The sequence below is a fragment of the Hypanus sabinus genome, chromosome 9 (genome assembly GCF_030144855.1).
Source record: "Hypanus sabinus isolate sHypSab1 chromosome 9, sHypSab1.hap1, whole genome shotgun sequence".
NCBI classification, from domain to species: domain Eukaryota; kingdom Metazoa; phylum Chordata; class Chondrichthyes; order Myliobatiformes; family Dasyatidae; genus Hypanus; species Hypanus sabinus.
In genome coordinates, this window is record NC_082714.1 from 153772625 (window position 1) to 153797626 (window position 25002).

The following is a 25002-nucleotide window of genomic DNA, read 5'->3' on the forward strand; positions in this document are numbered from 1 at the left end:
TTTTAAAAATTAATTTTAAATTATCTCCTGTCACTGTCATTAGGGAGGAAGCTACACAGCATCCATGCCAGGACTCCAGACCTGAAAATAGATCCTTCTCCAAGCTGGCAGACTGATCAACACCACGCATTAACCCCCCCACACCATTACCCAGCATCGCGTTATGTACATACAATCGGTCTGTGTATGCAACAGTTACCTGTATAATATTTTAGGATTGCTTTAATATTTTTTATTGTGTTCTTTATGCTTACTGAGTCTTTTTATGCTGCATCGGATTTGGAGTAATAATCATTTTGTTCCTCTTTACACTCGTGTACTGACGAATGACAATAAACAATCTTGAACCTTGAATCTTTTAAATCGCCCTCCTGCTTTGGTAGGATCTGAATTCTTGGCAGAAGAGCTGCAGTTCCCTAGTTAGGGAACTAACGTAAGGTGAACTCTGACTATCAGCTCGCATTGCATCATACTAGCATAAATCCATACTTTATATCTATGTCCTCAAGCAGAAAAACACAAAAAATCCTGGACGAACTCAGCAAGTAACATCTATGCAGGGGAATAAACAGTCGGCATTTTGGGCCGAGACCCTTCCTCGGACGGGAAGATGCAAGAATAAAAATGTGGGGCAAGGGGAAGGAGGCTCACTGGTATGCAAAGTCAGGAGGGTGGGAAAGGTCGAGGGCTGGAGATGAGATCTGATAGGAGGGGAGAGTGGACTATAGGAGAAAGGAAAGGAGGAGGGGACCTGGGGGAAGTGATAGGCAGGTGAGAAGAAGTAAAAGGTCAGAGTGGGGAATAGAGGTTGGGGGGGGGGGCGGAATTTATTTTACCAAAAAGAGAAATCGATATTCACGTCATCAGTTGGAGGGTACCCAGAGGAAATATAACGTGTTGCCTCCTCCACCCGGAGGGTGGCCTCATCTTTGCTCAAGAGGATGTCATGGACCGACAGGTCAGAATGGGAATGGGAATTAAAATGTTTGGCTACCAGCAAGTCCTGCTTGTGGCTGAGGGTGTGGAGGTTTGTTTGGCCAGCAAGTCTGTCTTAAATTTTCGGATGCACCTATAGGAAATTAAACGGAACTGCTGTCTTCAAACAGAGAAAATAAAAACAGAAGATGGCATTTTGACTCCTCAAGCCTGTTTGGCCACTCAATAATACTGTGGTTTAACTCTCTCTATCTGCCTTGCTTCCAGGACCCTGCTTAACAAATGCAGTCAATTTCAGTTTTGAAATTGTTATTTGCTGTCCCAGCCAAATCAGCTTTTTTAAAGAAGCTTTTCCTTATTTCCATGAACTTCTGTACGAACAAATGCTTCCCACATCAACTCTGAAAAAATATAGTTTTAGTTTAATTTGAAAAGGGGAAAGATGCAGATATGGGAACTAAAGACAGAAATTTTTGGATTTACTCAGAGAGCAACTGTAATAAGAGAATTATGTTAACGTTTCAGCTCAATAACCTGTCAGCAACCCCTTATTTTATATCCTTGCACTAATTTATTTCTGTCCTTTACCTGAAAACTTTCAAAATCTCCTGTTTAAATGATTAAGGGGTTACTTTTTTGACACCTAAGTGTTAGCAGCTGATTACGGGGTCCAGTTAAACTGTTTATCCTTGTCATGATTCTGCGAAAGCTACACTGCAGCTGATGGTATCAACTGACAATTTGAACAGAGTGGACGTCACTTTCACTTGTCTGCCAGTTTGATGACTTGCGTCTCTTTTCATGCCAAATTTTAAAAATTATAATCCTAAATTCTTTACTTGCTGTTGTGATGAAGATGACATTCCTTTACCTCGAATGCTGACTGCTACAAACCTCTACTGCTACCCTTCTAGCCAGCCATAAATAATTCCAGAATTAATTACTTCCTTTCTGGAGTACTGCTGGTTCCTTTAGTGGTTTCCCAAGGCAACTTCTTCCAGAGCTCCCTCTCTCCGCAGGAGATGTGAAGTTAGCCACAGTGCACACCATCTGCTTTAGATGTTAATTTTAGTTTGACACCAGAATAGCTATTTATAAGTTTTCTTCCTCAATATAAGAGGTGGTCAGAAAAGTAAACAAACAGAAAATAGGGTCATTCATGGCAGAAGCCAATAGGAAGTTCCACTGGGTGATCAAGGAGCTATACTGAGCCCTTCTGTGCTCAGCAGTCAGACTCCAAGTTCCATTATTGAGTGACTCTGATACTGATAACAAATAATAGTTAATTTATAAGTATTTATCAGTATATATAGGGTGGTGGGGTGGAGATGCGTCTCTATCAAAGGAGGTGTAAGGCGCTCCTTCCCTCCACTACCCTGCGGGTCACCCTTGGGCAAGGTGTAGCACTAGATTCTGCAACGGTTCCGGAAGAATGGAAAATTGCAAATGTCACTCCACTCTTCAACAAGAAAGACAGGCAGAAGAAAGGAAATTATAGGCCAGTTAGTCTGACCTCAGCGGTTGGGAAGATCTTGGAATCGATTATTAAGGATGAGGTCTCAGGGTACTTGGAGGCACTTGATGAAATAGGCTGTAGTCACCATGGTTTCCTCAAGGGAAAATCTTGTCTGACAAATTTGTCTTAATTCTTTGAAGAAATAACAAGCAGGATAGACAAAGGAGTTTTGTTTGATATCGTGTACTTGGATTTTCAGAAGGCCTTTGACAAGGTGCCAGATGTGAGACTGCTCAAATGCTACGAGCCCATGGAATTATGGGAAAGATACCAGCATGGATAAAGCAGTGGCTGTTTGACAGGAGGCAAAGAGTGGGAATAAAGGGAGCTTTTTTATGGTCAGCTATTGGTGACTATTGGTGTTCCAAGTGGTCTGTGTCGGGACCAATTCTTTTTACATTATATGTCAATGATTTGGATGATGGAATTGATGGCTTTGATGCAATGTTTGCAGATGACATGAAGACTGCTGGAGGGGCAAGTAATTTTGAGAAAATAGAGATCCTACAAAAGGACATAAGACAGATTAGGAGATTGGGCAAAGAAATGAGATGGAATACTCTGTTGTGAAGTGTATGGTCATGCACTTTGGTAGAAGAAATGAAAGGGATGATAATTTTCAAAATGAAGAGAAAATACAAAAAATCTGAGGTGCAAAGGGACTTGGCAGTCCTTGTACAGGATTCCCTAAAGGTTAATTTGGAGGTTGAGGCTGTGGTGAGGAAGAGGAATGCAATGTTAGCATTCATTTCAAGAGGACCGGAACATAAAAGCAAGGATGTAATGAGGTCCAACTTAAGAGTATTGTGAGCAGTTGTGGGCCCCTTATCTTAGAAAGGATGTGTTGAAACTGGAGAGGATTTAAAGGAGGTTGACAAAAATTATTCCAGGATTAAATGGTTTGTCATATGAAGATTGTTTGATGGCTCTGGGGTTGTATTCACTGGAATTCAGAAGAATAAGGGAAGATCTCATTGAAACCTATCAAATGGTGATAGAGTGGATGTGGAGAGGATGGTTCCTGTGGTGGAAGAGTCTAAGACCAGCAGACACATCCTCAGAATAGAGGGGCATCATTTTAGAATGGAGATGAGGAGGAATTTCTTTAGCTAGAGAGTGGTGAATCTGAGGAATTCTTTGCCACAGGCAGCTGGTTTTTGTATATTTAAGGTAGAGGTTCACAGAATCTTGATTGGTCAGGGCATTAAGGGATATTGGGGGGGGGGGGGGAGAAAGACCAGAGATTGTGACCGAGAAAGAAAATGGATCAGGCATGATGAAATGGCAGAGTAGACTTGAAGGGCCAAATATCTTAATTCTCCTCTCATAATGGTCTTACAGTCTTAAACAGTGAAACTGAGCTCGCACGCACCACTTGTGCTGGCAGCTCGTTTCACACTCTCTCATCCCTATATAGATATAGTGAAGAAATTTCCTTTCATGTTCCCTTTAAACTTTTCACCTTTTGCCCAACCCATGACCTCTGGTTGAAGTCCCACCCAACCTCAGTGGAAAAACCCTTCTTGCATTTACCCAATCTATATCTCTCATAATTTTGTATAGCTCCTCTCAATCTACTGCATTCCAAGGAATAGTGGAATAACCTAATCAATCTTACCTTATAATTCAGGTGCTCCAATCCGGTAACATCCTTGTAAATTTCCTCTGTACTCTTTTAACCTCATTTACACCTTTCCTGTAGGTAGGTGACCAAAACTGAAAACAATATTCCATATTAGGTCCAAATGTAGTGACAAGTTTGTCAGGAACATAATCTTTGCGTAGATAATGGTACAAATTTAGAATTCTCATTGATAAACACTAGTTCAAATTTTAAAGCAGAGGTTTTTGTTAACATAAGATATTAAAATAATTAGACAAGAAATTGGTTTTTATTGTCAAATGTACCAAGATACGGTGAAAAGGTTGCCCAGTGTACTGTTAGAGTGTGGTCACAGGTCAGGCACAACCTGCTTGAGTGGTGAAACAAGTTTGAGCTCCTGAATGGTAGTCTCTGGCTTCCATCTTCTACTTAGCTGAAAATGAAAACTTTCATAGGATGGAGACAGTCTTACACTCTGGTGCCGTGTCGGTGACATCTACAAACAACCGGAAGGAAATGCAAAATCTACACCAGAACTGAACACGATGGTTTTATTTGCTCTCTTAAAAAAAATATGACAAGGAAGATGTACAGCCAGTAATGCTAATAATACACAAAGGCCAAGGTAAAAGCACGTCCACTCAGCACTGTTGTCGAAAGCAATATTCTTCACAGAAGAAGATGAAGGTTACACAATGAACTGTAAATACGCACGGACCACTATGGAAGCCTTAGCTTCAGTGCTTGGCTTACTTACTTCTGAAGAGAAACTTTTGTGAAAGGTGCTTTAATCTACAATGTTTCCACACCTACAGCCTGAATATAGAATAAGTAGGCTACTTAACTATGTACATTTTATATAGATAAGTTTGTCTAAAGCTATTTATACTGTTAATGAGACAAGTTTGCATCATGGAGGCATAACTGACTGTGTTTAAATCCATGCCCTCAGTTAATTTATACACATCTTGCTTGGCTGATATTAGCAGAGTTCAGAGTTAGAACTAATACTCAAAGAAGCAGTGCTAACACAGCCCTCTCCAAATTTTCAGGCCTATTAAAATCAAACTGGACTAACCAGCAAATAAAGCTTAAGTAGAACGGAGAGCCTTGCCTTCAATGGCGGGATTGCCAGTGCTCTGACCCTGCAGTTAAGACATTCCACTGTGAACCTGTCTTTCTAAATATACCCAGTAAATAAACTGATGACATGAGCTGCATCAAAGTTCATTCAAAGATGGTGGGAAAAGAATACAATCTGGCTTTTTGAATGTAGCTGATTGGCTTGACACTTGCAGGCGCGAGTGTGGAATTGCAGAATAAACCATCAGGTAACTCGAGATTTCTTTGCCATCTGGGAAATGGACTGGATTGAGATAAAACAAAAGAAACCATTTTAGCTGCATGAAGATTTACTTTATGAAGAACAAATACAAGAGATTTTGCGGGTGCTGGAAATCCAGAACAACACATACAAAATGCTGAAGGAACTCAAAGATCAGTTAGTATCTATGGAGGGGAATAACAAGTTGATGTTTCTGGCCAAGACCCTTCATCAGGACATCACTGCTAATTTATTCCTTTCCTTGGATGCTGCCTGATCTGGCCAGTACCTCCAACTAGCAACAAAACAGACCAATGTTCCTTCACAAACACCAAATAAAAGAGTTAATTGGCTCCTCATTTCCCATAGGTGAACAAGTGGGTGTGAAATGGATGCTGTACCTTCCTGCACAGCGAAAGGAAAGACACATCCAAACTAATTGATTGCCTGTGAAGCACTTTTATATGATTTGGCTTGATTTAAATATGGGCTTTAATTACATGGCTGATGCAAAGGAACCTAATTTTAAGATATAGGAAGGAACACATGGGGGGATTGTCAGAGATAGATTTTTTACACAAGAGTGGTGGGTGCATGGAACTCACTGCCAGGGCTGACTGTACAAGCAGATACATTAGGGACATTTAAGAGACTCTTAGATAGGTACATGGATGAAGGAAAAATGAAGAGCTTTATGGCCTTTCAGTATTTGGTAGGTTGTTGGCTGTCTGTTGCGTCTCACAATGTCAGAACCCATGCAGGAGAGTTTTTAAAAGTGGAAAAGCCTTTGCACTGGGGCACATTCTCGACTTTGGAATCCGGGTCCAGTGGTCTGAACAAGCGTCACAAACTGGGGTGATGAGCGTGATGTCCTCTGTGCCTTGAATGCCCTTCACTCTCTGTGGAGTGTTGCAGTACCACCTTCTTAGTCTTTGGATTACACTGTAGTCTCATCCTCCCAGTCCTCTGCAGCTGACTTCACATGCTGGGACAGGCCTGTCCCTAACTCACCGGGGTACGAGGCTGCTGGCTATCCCCTCTGTGGTTCAGCACACCTGTTGAAGCTGTGTACCCAGGGAGGGTGGCCGCTGTTCCATGCAAACAGCTATTTGGAGCCACAGGTGAGTAACAAAGGTACTATTTATGCAATCAGGTAACTTAATCACCCTGCTACTTTGATTGTAGTTAAATTGAATCTGTTATCCAAGTTAACCATTATTTTCTTAACAACACATCTTCCAGTGAGAAGATACACTCTTAAACAGAATAAGTAATAGGCAAAACTTACAGTTTTCTGCTGGTAGAAGTGTGGGGCTAACTCTATTAGCCACGAAGATTCAACTGCAGTCACGTCCCTCATAAAGTACTTGGAAGTCTGGATGACCTCATTATACACAACCCTGATGTCAGGAAGACGGTACAATAAGGGGTTGAATAATTAACAATGTTTACTTCATAATATACTGAAAAACTGATGTACTTTTATTCATGGGAGTCAAACTCACCACTGTGGCTCCTTCTCGCCATACAGTACAGATGTTGGATGAATGTGGAGCTCATAATCATCTCGAATTGTCCTATTAAAAAAGTAAGAGTTTCAGTTAATCTTATTTTTATTCAAGAAGCCCTTACAGACAGTACAAGATGAAGACATGTAGAAATATAAAATAAGAGCGGAATAGGCCATTTGGCCCTTCAAGGCCCTCCTACCATTGAACATGAACACAGTTCAATCTTTATTTTAATGCTATGTTCATGCATTCTCCTTGATGCCTTTAGTGCAGGGGTTCCCAACCTTTTTTATGCCATGGACCCCCACCATTAACTGAGAGGTCTAAACCCCAGGTTGGGAACCTCTGCTTCAGTGCCTAAAGGTCTACCTCCTTAAATACAAATTTCGGTTAACCAGGACACATCATAATTAGTGTATTTTGGCTCAATTAAGTAGCTGCCCCAATTAACCAAATGTTCATGTAAATAGTTTAAAAGGTATATAAAAAAACAAACTACCATTTAACCGAGTAGCAAACTATGTATTTAAATTAAATACAGAACAATTTAGGGCATGACTACAATACTAAAAAACTGTGTATTAGTTCCTAATAGTTATCAACAGAGGTATCAATTCATTGTAGGTTGCCATGTTTTTTTTGATTGACTGCAAATGAACAAAATCAGTGCAGACACCTGGTGCAGATAATAGACTGCCGTCATATAATGTTTTTGTCGATTTCATCCTCCAAATCTTCATTTTCATTGTAAGATTCAAGGTGATTGTCAATACCTTCAAATTCTTTGTAGTTCCTAACTTGCTGCAGTAGCAAAATCACTTTATTTTCACTCCTGGCTGTTTATGGCAACTCAAAGTCTGAATACTTGGAACCGCAGTGACCAAAACAGTTCTGAATTGTCTTACTGCTTATTTCTAACTAACAGTGGCAAAAATCACTGTTTTTTAAACAAAAACACGCACAACTGAAAACTGTTCACTCTAAGCACAGTTTAGCGTCAATTTCACTTAGGTTGAAGATTAAAAAAAGCAACAGTTGCGGCAGTTTTCGGAGTTAGACTGCACCCAATCAATGAACAGGATTCATTAGAAAGGGCAGGGGCGAGCTGAGTGGCCCTGAGTGAGCAAGTGGTTTGGCTCGTCAGACTTCAGCAAAATCAGGATCAGGTGATGTAAGTTATTTCCTTCTTCTTTATTCTTGTCTATTGGCCACAGTTAATGCAGTGAGGATGGCTCCAGGGGCTGTTTTTGTTCTATGTGTGGGATGTGGGAAAGCTGGGAGACCTCCAACCTCCCGGATGACCACATCTCCACCAGGTGCACTGAGCTGAAAGTCCTCAGACAATGTGTTAAGGAACTGGAGCTGTAAGCTCGATGACCTTTGGCTCATTGGGAGACTGGGTAAATGACAGGCAGGTAGACACCCCTAGCTTGCAGGAGGCAGGTAACCTGGAGACTGTCAGGAGAAGGAAAGGAAATGGGCAGTTAGTGCAGAGTACCCCTGGGGCTGTTCCCCTCAGTAATAAGTATACTGCTTTGGATACTGCTGAGGGGGATGACCTACCAGGGGAAGTCACAGTGACCAGGTCTCTGTCACCGAGTCTGGTGCTTTGGCTCAGAAGAAGAGAGGTGAAGAGGACTGCAGTAGTGATAGGAGATTCAATAGTCAGAGGAATGGAAACAAGATTCTGTGGGTGTGATAGTATGTTGCCTCCCAGGTGCCAGGGCCGGGGATAACTTGGATGGGACCTAAAGCATTCTAAAGTGGGAGGGTGAGCAGCCAGGATCCTGGTACTTATTGGCACCAGTGATATAGGTAGGAAAGGTGAGCGGTTCCTGAAGAGAGATTTTAGGGAGCTAGCTACAAAGCTGGAAAACAGGGTAGTATTCTTTGGACTGCCACTTGTGCCACGTGCGAGTGAGGGTAAGAATAGGATGACTTGCCGGGAGAATGCATGGCTGAGGATCTAGTGCAGGGGTAGGGGTTCAGATTTCTGGATCCTTGGGATCTCTTCAGAGGAAGGTACGACCTGTTCAAAAGAAACGGATTATATCTGAACCCAAGGGAGACCAATATCCTTGCGGGCAGGTTTGCAAGAGCTGTTTGCGAGGGTTTAAACTAATTTGGCAGGGGGACGGGAACTGGAGTGATAGGGCTGAGGACGGAATAGTTGGTTTACAAAAAGAGGTGGTGTGTAATGAGACTGCTAGCAAGGAAAGGCTGATGATAGGGCAAAATTGCAGTCAATGGGATGAGTTGCAATGTAAAAGGACAGAATCGAAAAGGGCGATGATACAGGACTGAAGATATTATATCTGAATGCACTCAGTATATGGAATAAGATAGATGAACATGCAGGACAGTTGCAGACTGGCACAAATGATGTTGTGGGCATCACTGAACCGTGGCTGAAAGAAAATTATAGCTGGGAGCTTAATGTCCAAGGATACACATTGCATTGAAAGAAGAGGCAAGTAAAGCAGAGGAGGTGGGGAGGCTCTGTTGGTAAAAAATGAAATCAAGTCATAAGAATCGTCGTGGGTAGAGATAAGAAACTGCAGGTGTAAAAAGACCCTGATGGTGGTTATATACAGGCCTACAAACATTAGCAAAGATGTGGTCTATAAATTACAATTTCCAGATAGAAAAAGCATGCAAAAAGGGCAATGTTACTATAGTCATGGGGGATTTCAATAAGCAGGTAGATTGGGAAAATCAGATTGGTGCTGGTTCCCAAGAAGGGGAATTTCTAGAGTGCCTATGAGATGGCTTCTTACAGGAGCTCATGGTTAAGCCTGCTCAGGGATCAGCTATTCTGGATTGGGTGTTGTGCGTTGAACCGGAATTGATTAAGAGACCTTATGGTAAAGGAAGCAGAAGGGGCCAGTGATCATAATATGATAGAATTTGATAAGAAACTGAAGTCAGATGTATCAGTATTACAATGGAGAAAAGGGAATTACAGAGGCATAAGAGAGGAGCTGACCAGAATTGATTGGAAGGGAACAGTAGCAGGGATAATGGAAGAACAGCAGTGGCTGGAGTTTCTGAGAGCAATTCGGAAGGCGCAGGTTAGATACATCCCAAAGAAGTAGTATTCTAGATGCAGAATGATGCAACCGTGGCTGACAGGACGAAGGAACACATATCAATCCTCATAGAGGGATCAGAAGCGGAGAGAGTGAGCAGCTTCAAGTTCCTGGGTGTCAACATCTCTGAGGATCGAACCTGGTCCCAAAATATCGATGTAGTCATAAAGAAGGCAAGACAGCGGCTATACTTCATTAGGAGTTTGAAGAGATTTGGCATGTCAACAAATACACTCAAAAACTTCTATAGTTGTACCGCGAAGAGCATTCGGACAGGCTGCATCACTGTCTGGTATGGGGGGCTACTGCACAGGACCGAAAGAAGCTGCAGACGGTTGTAAATTTAGTCAGCTCCACCTTGGGTACTAGCCTACAAAGTATCCAGGACATCTTCAAGGAGTGGTGTCTCAGAAAGGCAGCGTCCATTATTAAGGACCACCAGCACCCAGGGCATGCCCTCTTCTCACTGTTACCATTGGATAGGAGGTACAGAAGCCTGAAAGCACACACTCAGTGATTCAGGAACATCTTCTTCCCCTCCACCATCCAATTCCTAAATGGACATTGAATCCTCGGACACTATCTCACTTTTTAAATTTACAGTATTTCTGTTTTTTGCACGTTTAAAAAAAATCTATTCGATACATGCATACTGTAATTGATTTACTTCTTTATTTATTATGTTTTATTTTATTTATTATTATGTTTTTCTCTCTCTCTACTAGATTATGTATTGCATCGAACTGCTGCTGCTAAGTTAACAAATGCCGGTGATAATAAACCTGATTCTGATTTATCTGTTTAGGTATAATTTTTGTAAATACTATGGTGCTGACTCTTTGCTTTAGTCCCACCTGTAACCCAGGTCAAACTATTATGTTCAGTTTTGGTCTCCAAATTTGAAGAAGGACTATGGTATTAATACTACGGTATTTCTCTTTTTCCCTGTAATTTGCCATAAGAAAATAAATCTAAAGGCAATATATGGTAACATATATGTACTTTGATAATAAATTTACTTTGTACTCATATTTTATCATTAAAGACAGAGAAATAAGCAGCATTTTTACCAAAAGATGTAGAATGGGGTCTCTTGAAGAGCCGTCATAAGTACAGGTACAAGGAATATTGGAAGGGAATGTACCTCCTCTCTCCTCGACTCTTCATTTTGATTCCCATTCCCCCAACCATTCTAGTTTAAAGTCTCCCCAGTAGCCTTAGCAAATCTCCCCGCCAGGATATTGGTCCCCCTAGGATTCAAGTGTAACCCATCCTTTTTGTACAGGTCACACCTGCCTCAAAAGAGGTCCCAATGATCCAGAAACTTGAATCCCTGCCCCTTGCTCCAATCCCTCAGCCACGCATTTATCCTCCACCTCATTCCATTCCTACTCTCACTGTCGCGTGGCACAGGCAGTAATCCCGAGATTACTACCTTTGTGGTCCTTCTTCTTAACTGCCTTCCTAACTCCCTATATTCTCCTTTCAGGACCTCTTCCCTTTTCCTACCGATGTCATTGGTACCTATATGTACCATGACCTCTGGCTCCTCACCCTCCCACTTCAGGGTATCTTGGACACGATCAGAAACATCCCGGACCCTGGCACCAGGGAGGCAAACTACCATCTGGGTCTCCTGATCGTGTCCACAGAATCGCCTATCTGACCCCCTAACTATCGAGTCCCCTATTACTACTGCTTTCCTCTTCCTTTCCCTACCCTTCTGAGCTACCAGACCGGACTCTGTGCTGGAGGCACGGCCACTGTTGCTTCCCCCAGGTAGACTGTTTCCCCCCCCCCCCACAACAGTACTCAAACAGGAGTACTTATTGTCAAGGGGTACAGCCACTGGGGTACTCTCTAGTACCGGTGTAACCACCTGCCGATAACTCCTCTCTATCAACTCCTCACTCTCCCTGACCAGACGAAGGTCACCGAGCTGCATCTCCAGTTCCCTAACACGGTCCCTTAGGAGCTGCAGCTCGGCGCACCTGATGCAGATGTGGACGTCCGGGAGGCTCAGAGACTCCAGGACCTCCCACATCCAACACGGAGAACAACAAGCTGCCCTCACACTCATAATTCCCCCTTTCCTCAAATAACAGGAAAACCTGAAACCTAAACCTACTTTGCCTCGCCCGCTTTGCCCAAGCCCTTAAGCCTTCACTCTGCTGCCCGCTGTATAAGGCTGTGTCTTTTGTTTCATTTTTACTGTGCTCTGTACCAGCAGTTATGGTTGAAATGACAATAAAAGCAACTTGACTTGACTTGAATGATTTATGATGATTTATTTATTGAGGCTCTCCATTGGTCGGGGTTGACCATGGATGTTGCACCTTAGCTGTCTACGTGATATGCAAATAATACGATATGGAGAGCAAGCTGTAGCCCGCACAGCAGGCTCCCTCTCTCTATACAGCTGCTGAATCCAAAGGAATGGCAGAGATCAATACAGTTTGGCACCAGCGGCGTTGCAGGAGTTGCCAGTCAGCATTTAGCTCACTGCCTTAGGGACTCCAGCTCCAGATTTTTCCCTCGGGGCTTACTTCTGTAGCTTTCCCCATGAGTGGGTATAGCTACAAGGCAGCAGAGGTTTGAAATCAGAGTTCTCCTTTTCCTAGATGAGCTGCCAACCACTGCTGATGAACTCCATCTGTCTGAAGTGACTGGTTTTTAGATGCCAGTAACCCGCCTGTTCCCTTTCTCCTGTCAGAAAAACAGTTCCACTGGGCTTAGTAGCTAAGCCACACATGAAGACAAGGAGCTGGACTTAGTTGTCAGAGGTTATTTGAGATGCACGCCATTGAGAACGTTTAATGGGTAGTGGGAGCTTATCCCCATTGCCAATCCTGGCTATGACAAACCTTAAGGAACCAAGCTTATTGATTGGTACATGCATGAAGGAGTATTACCAGACACAGACAGAAAAGAATCAGAAGTTGTCATTACCTGTAGAATCCATTGTAATGAAACCTAGCTGCATTTGCAAAGAATCCTGAAACAATACATCGGAGGATGGGATCTGGATCACCTGGGGAAAAACCATTGCAGATCATTTTTTCATTCTGACAGCCACGGCATTCTGATGTCCTACTTTAATCATGCAGGAGATCAACTCATTTAAAGTATCACCTACAAGCTAATGCAGTAGACAGGGATCAGGGTGGGTTCTGGAGCTGGGGTTTTGGTGACTGGCATGGCATTCAGCTGGAGTGTATATTAGACTGGTTGGGTTTGTACGTGGAGAAGATGTTTCTTATGGGGGGGAGACTAGGATCAGAGGGCACAGCCTCAGCATAGAAGGACCTCCCTTTAGAACAGAAACGAGGGGGAATTTCTTCAGCCAGAATCTGTGGAATTCAATGATACAAATGACTGTGGAGGTCAAGATATTGGGTATATTTAAAGTGAAGTTGATAGGTTCTTGATTTACAAGGCTGTCAAAGATTACGAGGAGAATAGGGTTGACACGAATAATAAATCAGCAATGACAGAATGGCAAGAGCACACCGATGGTCGAATAGCCTAATGCTGCTCTTATGTTTTATGCCCTTATGTAAAGTGGGCAATTGAAACATAATAAGACTATAAGACATAGGAGCAGAATTAGGCCATTCAGTCCATTACGACTCGTGTGCCATGGGGCCGAGAAAAGTAGACAGTAGGTGCAGGAGTAGGCCATTTGGCCCTTTGAGCCAGCACCACCATCCACTGTGATCATGGGTGATCATCCACAATCAGTACACCGTTCCTGCCCTCTCCCCATATCCCTTGACTCCGCTATCTTTAAGAGCTCTATCTAACTCTTTCTTGAAAGCATCCAGAGAATTGGTCTCCATTGCCTTCTGAGGGAGAGCATTCCATAGATCCACAACTCTCTGGGTGAAAAAGTTTTTTCCTCAACTCCGTTCTAAATGGCCTACCCCTTATTCTTAAACTGTGGCCTCTGGTTCTGGACTCCCCCAACACAGGGAACATGTTTCCTGCCTCTAGCGTGTCCAATCCCTTAATAATCTTATATGTTTCAATCAGATCCCCTCTCATCCTTCTAAATTCCAGTGTATACAAGCCCAGTCACTCCAATCTTTCAACATATGACAGTCCCGCCATCCCGGGAATTAACCTGGTGAACCTACGCTGCACTCCCTCAAAGGCAAGAATGTCCTTCCTCAAATTTGGAGACCAAAACTGAACACAGAGTCTGATCTGGGTTACAGGTGGGACTAAAGCAAAGACTCAGCACTTCTTAGTTCACTAATTTAGACTGCACTCCAATTTTGTTGTTTTATGCTGGGCACTGTATTTATTGTACTGTTGCGAATAAGTAAGCATTCTGATTGTCCGCATCACTCTCTGGTACAGAGGCTCCAATGCACAGGATCAGAAGAGGCTTCAGAGGGTTGTAAATTCAGTCAGCTCCATCGTGGGCACTAGCCTCCCCACCATCGAGAACATCTTCAAAAGGCGGTGCCTTAAAATGGCAGCAGCCACCATTAATGACCCTTACCATCTTGGATGTGCCCTCTTCTCATTACCTCCATAAGGAAGGAGGTACAGGAATCTGAAGACCCACACTCAAAGTTTTAGGAACAGCTTTATTCCCTCTGCCATCAGATTTTTGAATGCTCCATGACTCCACCTCACTATTTTGCTCTCTTTTTGCACTATTACTTTATAGTTCTATTATAACTGACAACAAGTTTTTATGTATTGCACTGTACTGCAGCCGTAGAACAACAAATCTCACAACGTATGCCTGTGATAATAAACCTGATTCAGATTGTAGTTCTTGTACCTGATCTATTAAGCTACATAAGGGAAAGAACTACTTGCTGTAAAGATTCTGCAGATGCTGTAAATTCAGAGTAACACATACAAAATACTGGAGAAACTCAGCAGGTCAGGCACCAACTCTGGAGAGGAATAGTCTACGTTTCAGGCCCAGAACATCACTCTTATTTCTCTCCATAGATGCTGCCTGACCTGCTGAGTTCCTCCAGCATTTTGTGTGTGCTGCTGTAATACTGCCAGCATGTGACCAAAGATGATCATAATCATATTATCTCAAAATTCTAATTAAAGCAATAGTGAAAAATGTAATAAATCCAAGGCTGAATTATATTAATCTCTGATGTGCCCCTCGGTTGGATTCTGTAATGTGCATTCGCTCTCTGCACCTGGGAAGATAAGTCGGGGATTATGAGTGCTTTCAGAGGCTGGCGTAGCAATGGACTGACTGCACCAATAATTCATGGCACTCTGCGAGTGAGTTCCTGACATAAGTCGGCTGTTGGGGCTGAGGGAGGGAAAGGAAGCAAATGCCAGCTGAGTCCCTTGAGAGTGAAAACACTCTAAGCTGGAGTTTTCTTACAACATTCCCTTCAACTGGTCATTCAATACTGCTGATAAGAGCAAAAAAAAGACTTTTCACTAAATCTGTGCCAAGGGCTGTGGGCTGCACAATTCCAAAATTGAATAAATGCATTATGGATGGGGCAAATGCAAGCAGGCTTTTCCCACTGCGGTTGGGTGAGACTAGAGCTAGAGGTCATAGGTTAAGGGTGAAAGGTGACCATGAAGGGGAACTTCTTCATGCAGAAGGTGGTGTGAGTTGCCAGTAAAAGGGGTCAATGTGGTTTCATTACAGCATTTAAGAATTTGGGGGTTTGGGTGTCAATGTTCTTTTTGTGTTTTTGTTTTCTTTGTATGGGGAGAGGGGTACTTCGGGGCACATGATCTTGTTGCATTTCATGCAGGGAGGGGGTTTGGGGGCTGATGATTGTTTTTTCTTGGTTTTGTGGTCTCTGGAGAAGAAGAATCTCAGAGTTGTATACTTTGATAATACATGAACCTTCAATGTGAGAGGTTCCAGAGAACTATGGTCCAGATGTAGGTCGATGGGACGAAGCAGATTAATAGTTCAGCATATACTGGATGGGCTGAAGGGCCTGTTTCTGTGCTCTATTACTCTAAGGACCCTTGTAGCAAGCGTTAGGGAAAAGAAAAGCTTTCTGAAAGAAGCCACAGTGTTTGTCTTGACTCTCAAACGTGTTGCTGCAGTCAGCTAATTTGCAAATCAGCGAGAATTGTACCGGGCAAACTGGCGAAATGGTTGGAATAAAATTCCAGAGTGGTTTACTGATCTGAACACGGTCTGAATCCTAACCAAAGCAGCTGGGGAACTTAAACTCAATTAATATTAAATTACCACAGTAGTAATCACCATGAAATATTGGTTTGACATTAAGTGAAACATCTGGTTCACCAGAGTCTTTCAGAGTTGCACATAGGACCTCAAGGCATGAGCAGAACTAGGCCATTTGGCCCATCATGCCTGCTCCAGCATTCAATCATGGCTGACAACCCCTTAGGAGAACATCATACTCGACTCGAAAGATTGCACAACTACTATGGAAGGGCAATCAGAGATATAAAATAAATAGTGGCTGATCCGCAGTGTCCAAAAAACAACAAATGGTGACTTATAACATTGAAATTCACTCCGGCCTTCCGTACCTTCGCTTGATTTCTTCGGCACTCGGAATTTGGACAGTAACTTTTTCAGTTGCTCTCGGACTACTGTGGCTCTCACAAGTCCTCTATAATTTAAGAAGTGCTTCTGGCACCACTGGGAGTTTTTATTATGCTGCAGCAGGAGAGAGAGAGAGAGAAATACTGACAATGTTAACATTTTAACTCATCAGAGATACTTCAAAATACAGAATTTAAGAACATTGGAATGGGTGAAGACATATTGTCTAAAATCATTAAGGCCCTCTGTTGGTCGTGATTGACCATGGATGTTTTGTCCCAGCTGTCTGCATGACAGACAAGCCAGGGCAGTATAATATGGAGAGCAAGCTGTTGCCCATATAACAGGCTCCCCTCTCCCTGCAGCTGATGAATCCAAAGAAAATTGCACAGACCGATACAGATGGGCACCAACAGCGTCTAAGGAGATGACAATCAGCATTTAACTCAGCATAGCACTACCATAGCATTTTTCCTCGGGGTTTACTCTCAAAGCCTTCCCCATGAGTGGGCATAGGCACAAGACAGCGGAGGTTTCAGATCAGAGTTCTCCTTCTCGTAGATGAACTGCCAACTACAGCCGACAAGCTCCATCTGCTCAAATCTAAAAAATGATAAACACTGTGATAACAAGATACATCCATATAGCAATTTGTATATCATGTAACTCATTCCATATTTTAACAGTACTTCACCTGCACTTGTAAACTTGTAGCCCCTACACTGTCCATTGGATTACAAGTCTCTCAATCTATCCATTGAAATCTTCTCTGTTCTGGAAACTACACTCAGTGGCTACGTTATTGGGTGAAGGAGTCTTCTGCTGCTGTGGTCCATCCATTGTGAATCAAGTTTTTGGTCACCTGTCTGAAATTCTCAGTAGTATTTACATGCAATGGCCACTTTATTTGGTACACCTGTACACCTGCTTGTTAATGAAACTACCTAACCTGCCAATCATGTGACAGAAACTCAATGCATAAAAGTATGCAGACATGGTCAAGAGGTTCAGTTGTTCAGACCACACACCAGAATGGGTAAGAAATGTGATCTAAGTGACTTTGACCGTGGAATGATTGTTGGTGCCAGATGGGGTGGTTTGAGTATCTCAGGAACTGCTGATCTCCTAGAGTTTCTACACACAACAGTCTCTAATGTTTAAAGAGAATGGTGCAAAAATCAAAAAATCCACTAAGTGGCAGCTCTGTGGGAGAAAACGCCTTGTTAATGAGAGAGGCCAGAGGAGAATGGCCAGATTGGTTCAAGCTGACTGGAAGGCAACAGTGACTTAAATAACCATGCCTTTCAACAGTGGTGTACAGAAAAGTATCTCTGAAGGCACAACATGTCAAACCTTGATTGGAGTGTATGTTCGTGGCAGAAAACTACGAACATACACTCACTTCATAGCCACTTTATTAGGTACAGGAGTAGTAAAGCGCCTACTGTGTGCATCTTTCAATAATATTCCAAGAAAGTGATTTGGGATGTATAGTTATATCAATATTGGATGGCAGGGTGGTGATGTGTCTCTATCAAAGGAGGTATAAGGTGCTCCTTCCTTCTGCTAGCCTGCAGGTCACCCTTGGGGAAGGCGTAGCACCTGCTTAGCCCCAACCCCCACCCCGGATCAGGGTCATGTGAAGCCATGGGAGCAGGTGGTGGATGGTCGTATGAGCAACTGGTGCATATCACAAGTCCTGGCTATGCGACCACTGACACAAGGCAGATAATCTCTGAAGAGTATTTATAATGGCTGGCATCTCACATCTTCTAAAGACACTGCCCAGAAGAAGGCAGTGGCAAACCACTTCTGTAGATAAATTTGCGGAAAATAATCATGGTCAAAAGACCATGATCGCCAAGTCATATGACGCGGTTCATAATGAATTAAGTTACATTACGGGTGGTATTTACGTATAAATTTTGTAGTTCTGTTTAATAGATTACAGGTCAACAAACAATTCACATAGCTTTATAGACAATAAAAGAGATTCTGCAACTAATCTCAATAAAAGCACTGGATTCAAACCTTAATGAAGGCCTCATAGACGTTGAGCATCGTGAGATGATCTCCCTCTGCTACAGCAAACTTCCTGTGTTCTCTTGCCTTGAGAGGGAAGGTTAAAACAACACAATGACTTATAGAGCGAACCACCAAGGCATGCTCAACCACAGGAAAAAGACAACTTGAAGCGTAACCAAACAAAACACATATCTCTCTCCCATTACATACACCACCTCCCCCAGTCAAGAACCCCACGCACACACATCAGCGCAAGCATTTAACCCCTAATCTAATTTCAAACACTGCCCCTGACTGATGATTATGGCAACTGCTTACAATTTCAGGTTTTAAACGACCATAAGACATAGGATCATCATTAGGCCATTTGGCCCATTGAGTCTGCTCAGCCATCCCATTGTGGCTGATTTATTATCCCTCTCAACCCCATTCTCCTGTCTTCTCCCCATAACCTTTGACGCCCTTAGTAATCAAGAACCTATCAAAATTCACTTTAAGTGTTCAAAGTGACTTAGCCTCCACTGTTGCCAGTAGCAATGAATTCCATAGATTCATCACCTGCTGGCTAAAGAAATTCCTCCTCATCTCCATTCTAATGAGACGGCCTTTTATTCTGAGGTTCTTTGGTCTTAGCCTCCCCACTGTAGGAAGCATCCTCTCCACATCCACTCTGTTTTGGCCTCTCAGCGATTTGAAATTCAGAGGTAAATGACATTGAACATAGGAGCAGAATTGGGCCATTTGGCCCATTAAGTTTGCTCCTCTATCCCATCATGGTTGATTTATTATCCCTCTCAACCCCATTCTCCTGGCTTTTCCCTGTAACCTTTGACACCTTGACGAATCAAGAACCTATCGGCCACTGCTTCAAATATACTCAGTGACTTGTCCTCCATATGGTCTTATATATTTTTTTATCCTTGAATTATTTTATGGTTGTTCTCAAAAAAGAATCGTAATCATAAGAGGCACTTAAAGCTGATTAATGCAGACAAAATATAAATGTCAGTGATGAGAGAAGATCTAATTGATTACTGGAGCAGAATGGGAGGTCTACTCCTGTTTTTATGTCCTATTTCTGTCAGTAGGCTTTGCAATATTAGTGGTTACCCTACTCGTAGCAATCTGCTTACTGAATATAATGGGGTCTTCACTGCCATCAGAATGACATTATTATACTTTGACCAGATTTTACAGCATAAAGGTTTTGCTTTTAGTAAGATCCAGTTAATAAACTATGAAACTGAAAATGTTGATAAGCACTTAAATATTTGGAATTAATGTACTGCAAATATTCCAAAAGACATTAAGTTCTTGAAAAAGAAGTTTGATTTTGTGTATTGTTACTCATAGGAACATGTGTTAAAATATCATGTGCATAAGGTTGTAATAACACTCAATAAACACAAGCAAGTCTGCAGATGCTGGAAATCCAATGCAACACACACACACACAAAGTGCTGGAGGAACTCAGCAGGTCAGGCAACATCTATGGAAATGAATAAACTATCGACATTTTGGGCTGAGACCCTTCTTCAGGACTGAGAAGGAAGGGGGCAGACGGCAGATTAAAAAGGTAGTGGGGGGAACAGGGTAAGAGGGCAGCTGGAAGGTGTTAGGTGAAGCCAGGTGGGTGGGAAAGGTAAAGGGCTTCAGAGGAAGGAATCTGATAGGAGAGCAGAATGAATAGTAGGAGAAAGGGTAGAAAGAGGGGATCCAGGGGGAGGTGATAGGCAGGTAAGGAGAGGTAAAAGACTAGAGTGGTGAATAGAAGGGGGGGGGGGAGTTTTTTTATAACTGGAAGGAGAAATCAATATTCATGCTATCATGTTGGAGGCTACCAGACAGAATATAAGGAGTTGCTCCTCCACCCTGAGGGCAGCCTCACCTTAGCACAAAAGGAGGCCATAGACCCACATGTTGGAATGGGAATGGGAATGGGAATCAGATTTAAAATGTTTGGCCAATGGGAATTTCTATTTAAGTTTTGCGGGAGTGTAGGGATCAGAATCATCTAACTCTATTTGTAAGCTTTGAAACTTTTAGAATGAACAACCAAACTCTTCAGATTACAATCCCTGTCACTTATAGTGAAGGGGATATTAGCAAGCTAAGGTTAGCACAACAACTTGATTCAAAATATAATTCCTCAATATTTTTATTAAAACTGAAAAATTCATGGCAAGCAAGGGTAAAGGGAACAAGATTAGTTTCTTTCTTCTGTGTAAAAGGAATTAGAATTTATTTTATTTAGAAATACAGCACAGTAACAAGCCCTTCCAGCCCAATGAGCCTCGCTGCCTTAATATCACCCATGTGACTAATTAACCTACTAACCTATACGTCTTTGGGATGTAGGAGGAAACCAGAGCACCCAGAGGAAACCCACGTGATCACAGGGACAATGCACAAACTCCTTCCAGACAGCTGTGGGAATTGAATGCAGTAATAGTGTTACACTTACTGCTACACTATTGAGCAGCCCCCTCCACCAGTACTGTTTGCGAAAAGCTTGTATTGGAAAGAGGTCCTTAACATAATAAAAATCAACAACGTAAATATACAAACCCGCTGTTAGTCTGCAATGACTGAGACAAATGACAGAGGTGTGGAAATCTGTGGGGTCAGATGATTCTTTCTACCATTTCAAGGAAGATAATTCTGTCCTGCTTTTATGTTCTGTGGGTACTGAGGAGTGAAGCAACGGGGCCACGCATCATGAAACGTAGTAAAATGAAACTGTGTGAAACCAGCTATGAGCCATGTACATTCTGCCGTCATTCAAATCCCTGTTTTACAGCTGCCTGTCTCGACCTCGGAAACAAACTCACTTGGAAACATGGCAGTGGCTGGAAGAATAACATACTTTGCCAAAAAAAAATCTGATTGGTAATTAGGTAATGAGGTGAGCTTCAAATATTTATAAAGCACATTGACTGCAGTGTGATTTGAGCCCGTGTCACAGTAGAATAACTGAAAAGGATTCAGGAACGCCTAAATCAAATGAGTAGCTGAAGCAAGGAAACAGCTGTTTCCACTGATCTCAAGCTGGGAAAGCAATAAGTGTGCTGATGTAAATGAGGGCCTCATTATTTAAAGGAGGTGGGAAGTTGCCTAGAGTGGCAAGCACAGAACTGAGCTATCAAAAAGTCAAAGAACCCACTGATGATCATTGCCAAGGTGATCAGCCATGATGAAATAGCAGAGCAAAGTCAATAGAATGAATGGCCAACTTCTGCTCCTATGTCTTGTGATCTTATTACCTTATGGTCTTATTCCAGCATGTAGCCTGTTACTGGAAGGGATTATGACCCTAAGGTCAGGGGAGCGACAGAGAAAGAAGAATGGATGATGGATGGGAGGGGTTGCCATAAGAGGGGATATGTGATTTTTGGGGGAAGGAAGATCTTGCGTGGTAGCGTAGTAGTTAGTGTAACTCCACTAACAGCGTCAGCGACACGGGTTAAATTCCACCACTGTCTGTATGCTCTCTCCTTGACCGCACAAGTTTCCTCTAGATGCTCTGGTTCCCTCCCACATTCCAAAGATGTACAGGTCACGTGGGGGTAATTGAGAGGTGTGGTCTCATCGGTCCAGAAGGACCTGTTACTGTTCTGCATCTCGACATAAATTCAAGATTCAAGATCATATATTGTCATTTGAATGTAAAAAAAGAACAAAATGATTGGATCTGATGGAGCATAAAAGAACACAATAAAAATACACAATAAATGTAAATATAAAAGTAATCCTACAAAACAGAGTACAAGTAGCTGTTTTGAGTGTGGCCAATAGATCAACTGTATGTACATAAAGTGATGCTAGGTACAGGAGTGTCTGTACATAAGGTAATCTATACATAAGTAATCTGTAAATAATGGGAACTTGTGGGGGAGATCAAGATCACAACTGAATTGTGGATGAGAACTGATCTTGTGATCAGGTTAAGCATAGGGGTGAGATTGGAGCAGGGGACATTCTAGAGGGAGAGCTATCAGCAGGGATGGGCTTTAGTTTAAAGTGGACCTCCCTACTGAAGTAAGGTGCCTTGGGCGGGTCCCCTTTAACTGACCTTAAGGCACATTTGCTGTGAAGCGTTGCTCCTGTAATAATGGTTCACACCCTCCACAGGACAGAAACAATGTCCTGGCATAAGCTGCAGCAGCACGTAAGGAGCATGAAAGATACAGTAGGACAACAGTAGACATCACCATACTGGTAGTAAGATTAAATTACCAATCTATTGCTTGTGAGAGTTATACTTTGGGAATATACAGGCTTTGATGCCCCAGGCCAGATCACTGGATTGTTATGATGCAAAATTTTCTAAACCTACCGCAGCACTTTTCTGGTTCGGTGGCACCAGAAACACATTTTGTATTTGCATCATGGCTGCTATGGTCAAGATCTCCTGTGAACATCCAAAATTCCCTTAAAAGAAAAAGACAAGATCATTAATAATTACCTTTTCTATTTTATCACAATGTCACAAGTTAACCATTAATAAACATACATTCATTTAAAAATAACTTTTCAAGCAATTCCGATTTTGCTGTATGAGGCGGTTGGATTAGGGTTTAAAATTGTGTTATTTTTCTTACGCTTGCTCAGCATAAATAACTGCACTCACATCAACTCTGAACTGATTCCACAAACTATGGACTCACTTTCGAGAACTCTGCAACTCATATTCTCAGTATTATTTATGTACTTTTTGCATTTGCAGTTTGTCTTCTTTTTTATATCAGCTGTTTGTCAGTCTGTGTATAGTTTTTCAGGTTTCTATTGTGTTTCTTTGTATCTTCTGTGAATGCCTGCAAGAAAATGAATCTCGAAGTAGTATATGGTGTCATTAGGGACCCTCACCATCCAGTACCTTCCCTCTTCTCATTACTACACTCAAGGAAGAAATACAAGAGCCTGAAGACATACACTCTTCCCTTCTGCCATCAGATTTCTGTCTGTATCACCGTCGGGTATGGGGGGGGGGGGTGGTGGTGGCTACTACATAGGAGCAAAATAAGCTACAGAGAGTCGTAAACTTAGTCAGCTCCATCATGGGCACTTGCCTCTGTAGTATCCAAGACACCTTTAAGGAGCGATGCCTCAAGAAGGTGCTGTCCATTATTAAAGACCCCCATCTCCCAGGACATGCCCTCTTCCCACTGCTGCCATCAGGGACAAGGTGCAGAAGCCTAAAGACACACACTCAACAATTCAGGGACAACTTCTTCCTCTCTGCCATCTGATTTTTGAATGGACAATGAATATTACCTCACTACTTTTTTCCTTTCTTTTTGCTAAAAAAAATTTACTCATTGTAATTTATAGTTATCATTATTATGTATTGCAACAGCAAAGCAACAAATTTCACAACCTATGTCAATGATATTAAACCTGATTCAGCCCATTTCTCTCTATAGACACTGCCTGACCTGCTGAGTTCCTCCAGCATTTTGTGTGTTAGAGTGTTAGGTTTTATGGAGAGTCTTAAAGGAGGTTGAGATGGACAAGAGAAAAAGAGATTGTGGGAGGATTGTCCCGTTTGGAGTCTGCTGGTTGAAGTTATGTCTTCTGAGGAGTGAGCAATGTAAACCGGAAACGCCCGCAGGTCAAAGCTGTCTCAGACTGGGGAAAGTGACACAGCGAAGCACTACAAGGAGGAGGACTTTCCATTCAGGGCTTTATAAGATCAGAGGTCTGTGTAGATCAGCATGCATGGAGGGATAAACAGTGAACATTAGATTTCAACCATTAAGAAACTTTTGGATAAGTACATGGATGGGAGAGGTATGGAGGACCATGGTCCAAGTGCAGGTTCAAATTTCAAAGTTCAAAGTAATTTATTGTCAATGAATGCATACCATATTCAACCTTGAGATTCATCTTCTTGCAGGCACTGACAAAACAAAGAAATACAATGGGATCCCTGGAAAACCCACACAGCAAATAGCGACAAACATCCAATGTACAAAAGAGGGCAAGTCGTGTAAATGACAAAAAGTCAACAAATAATATATAGGCCCTGAGCTGCAGAGTCCCCTAAAGTAACTCCACTGCGGAGTCAGTTCAGTGCAGCGGCGAGTGAAGCCGGTCCAGGAGCCTGAAGGCTGCAGGACAATAACTGCTCCCAAACCTGGTGCTGTGGGACCCAAAACTCCCAAAGCTCGTGGCAAGAAGAGGGAGATGGGCCAAACGTAGGCTGATGGTGCTGAATGCTGGTCCAATTTCCACTATCAGGCCTTGACGCTTTAATCACGCAGAGTAATGGAGACCTTTGACTTCAAGGATCCGTAACTGCATTCCTGAGAGTCAAGTTCACTGAATCATTCAGGAGTTCATAAAATCGCCAGTTTGCTTAGATGGTTGGAAAGTACATTTCTTAAAGGGAAATTACAGGTTGTGGATTGCAGTGATCGTAGTTCAGAAGTATATCTAGTAAAGTAACTCATAGTTTTGGGAGCTG

General features: G+C 42.4%; 1 protein-coding gene across 1 annotated transcript in view; it reads right to left on the reverse strand.

Moving 5' to 3' along the window:
- Positions 1-4534: 4534 nt before the first annotated feature.
- Positions 4535-25002, reverse strand: part of dhx35 (DEAH-box helicase 35) — a 111139-nt gene continuing 90671 nt past the window's right edge. Inside the window, exons 16-22 of the mRNA XM_059980829.1 lie at positions 22873-22967; positions 18543-18620; positions 16496-16625; positions 12929-13010; positions 6885-6956; positions 6668-6779; positions 4535-5421 (exon numbers count right to left, since the gene is read on the reverse strand). Coding sequence (XP_059836812.1) covers positions 5383-5421; positions 6668-6779; positions 6885-6956; positions 12929-13010; positions 16496-16625; positions 18543-18620; positions 22873-22967 — 608 coding nt within the window. The 3' untranslated portion in view covers positions 4535-5382. The remainder of the gene's footprint in view (positions 5422-6667; positions 6780-6884; positions 6957-12928; positions 13011-16495; positions 16626-18542; positions 18621-22872; positions 22968-25002) is intronic.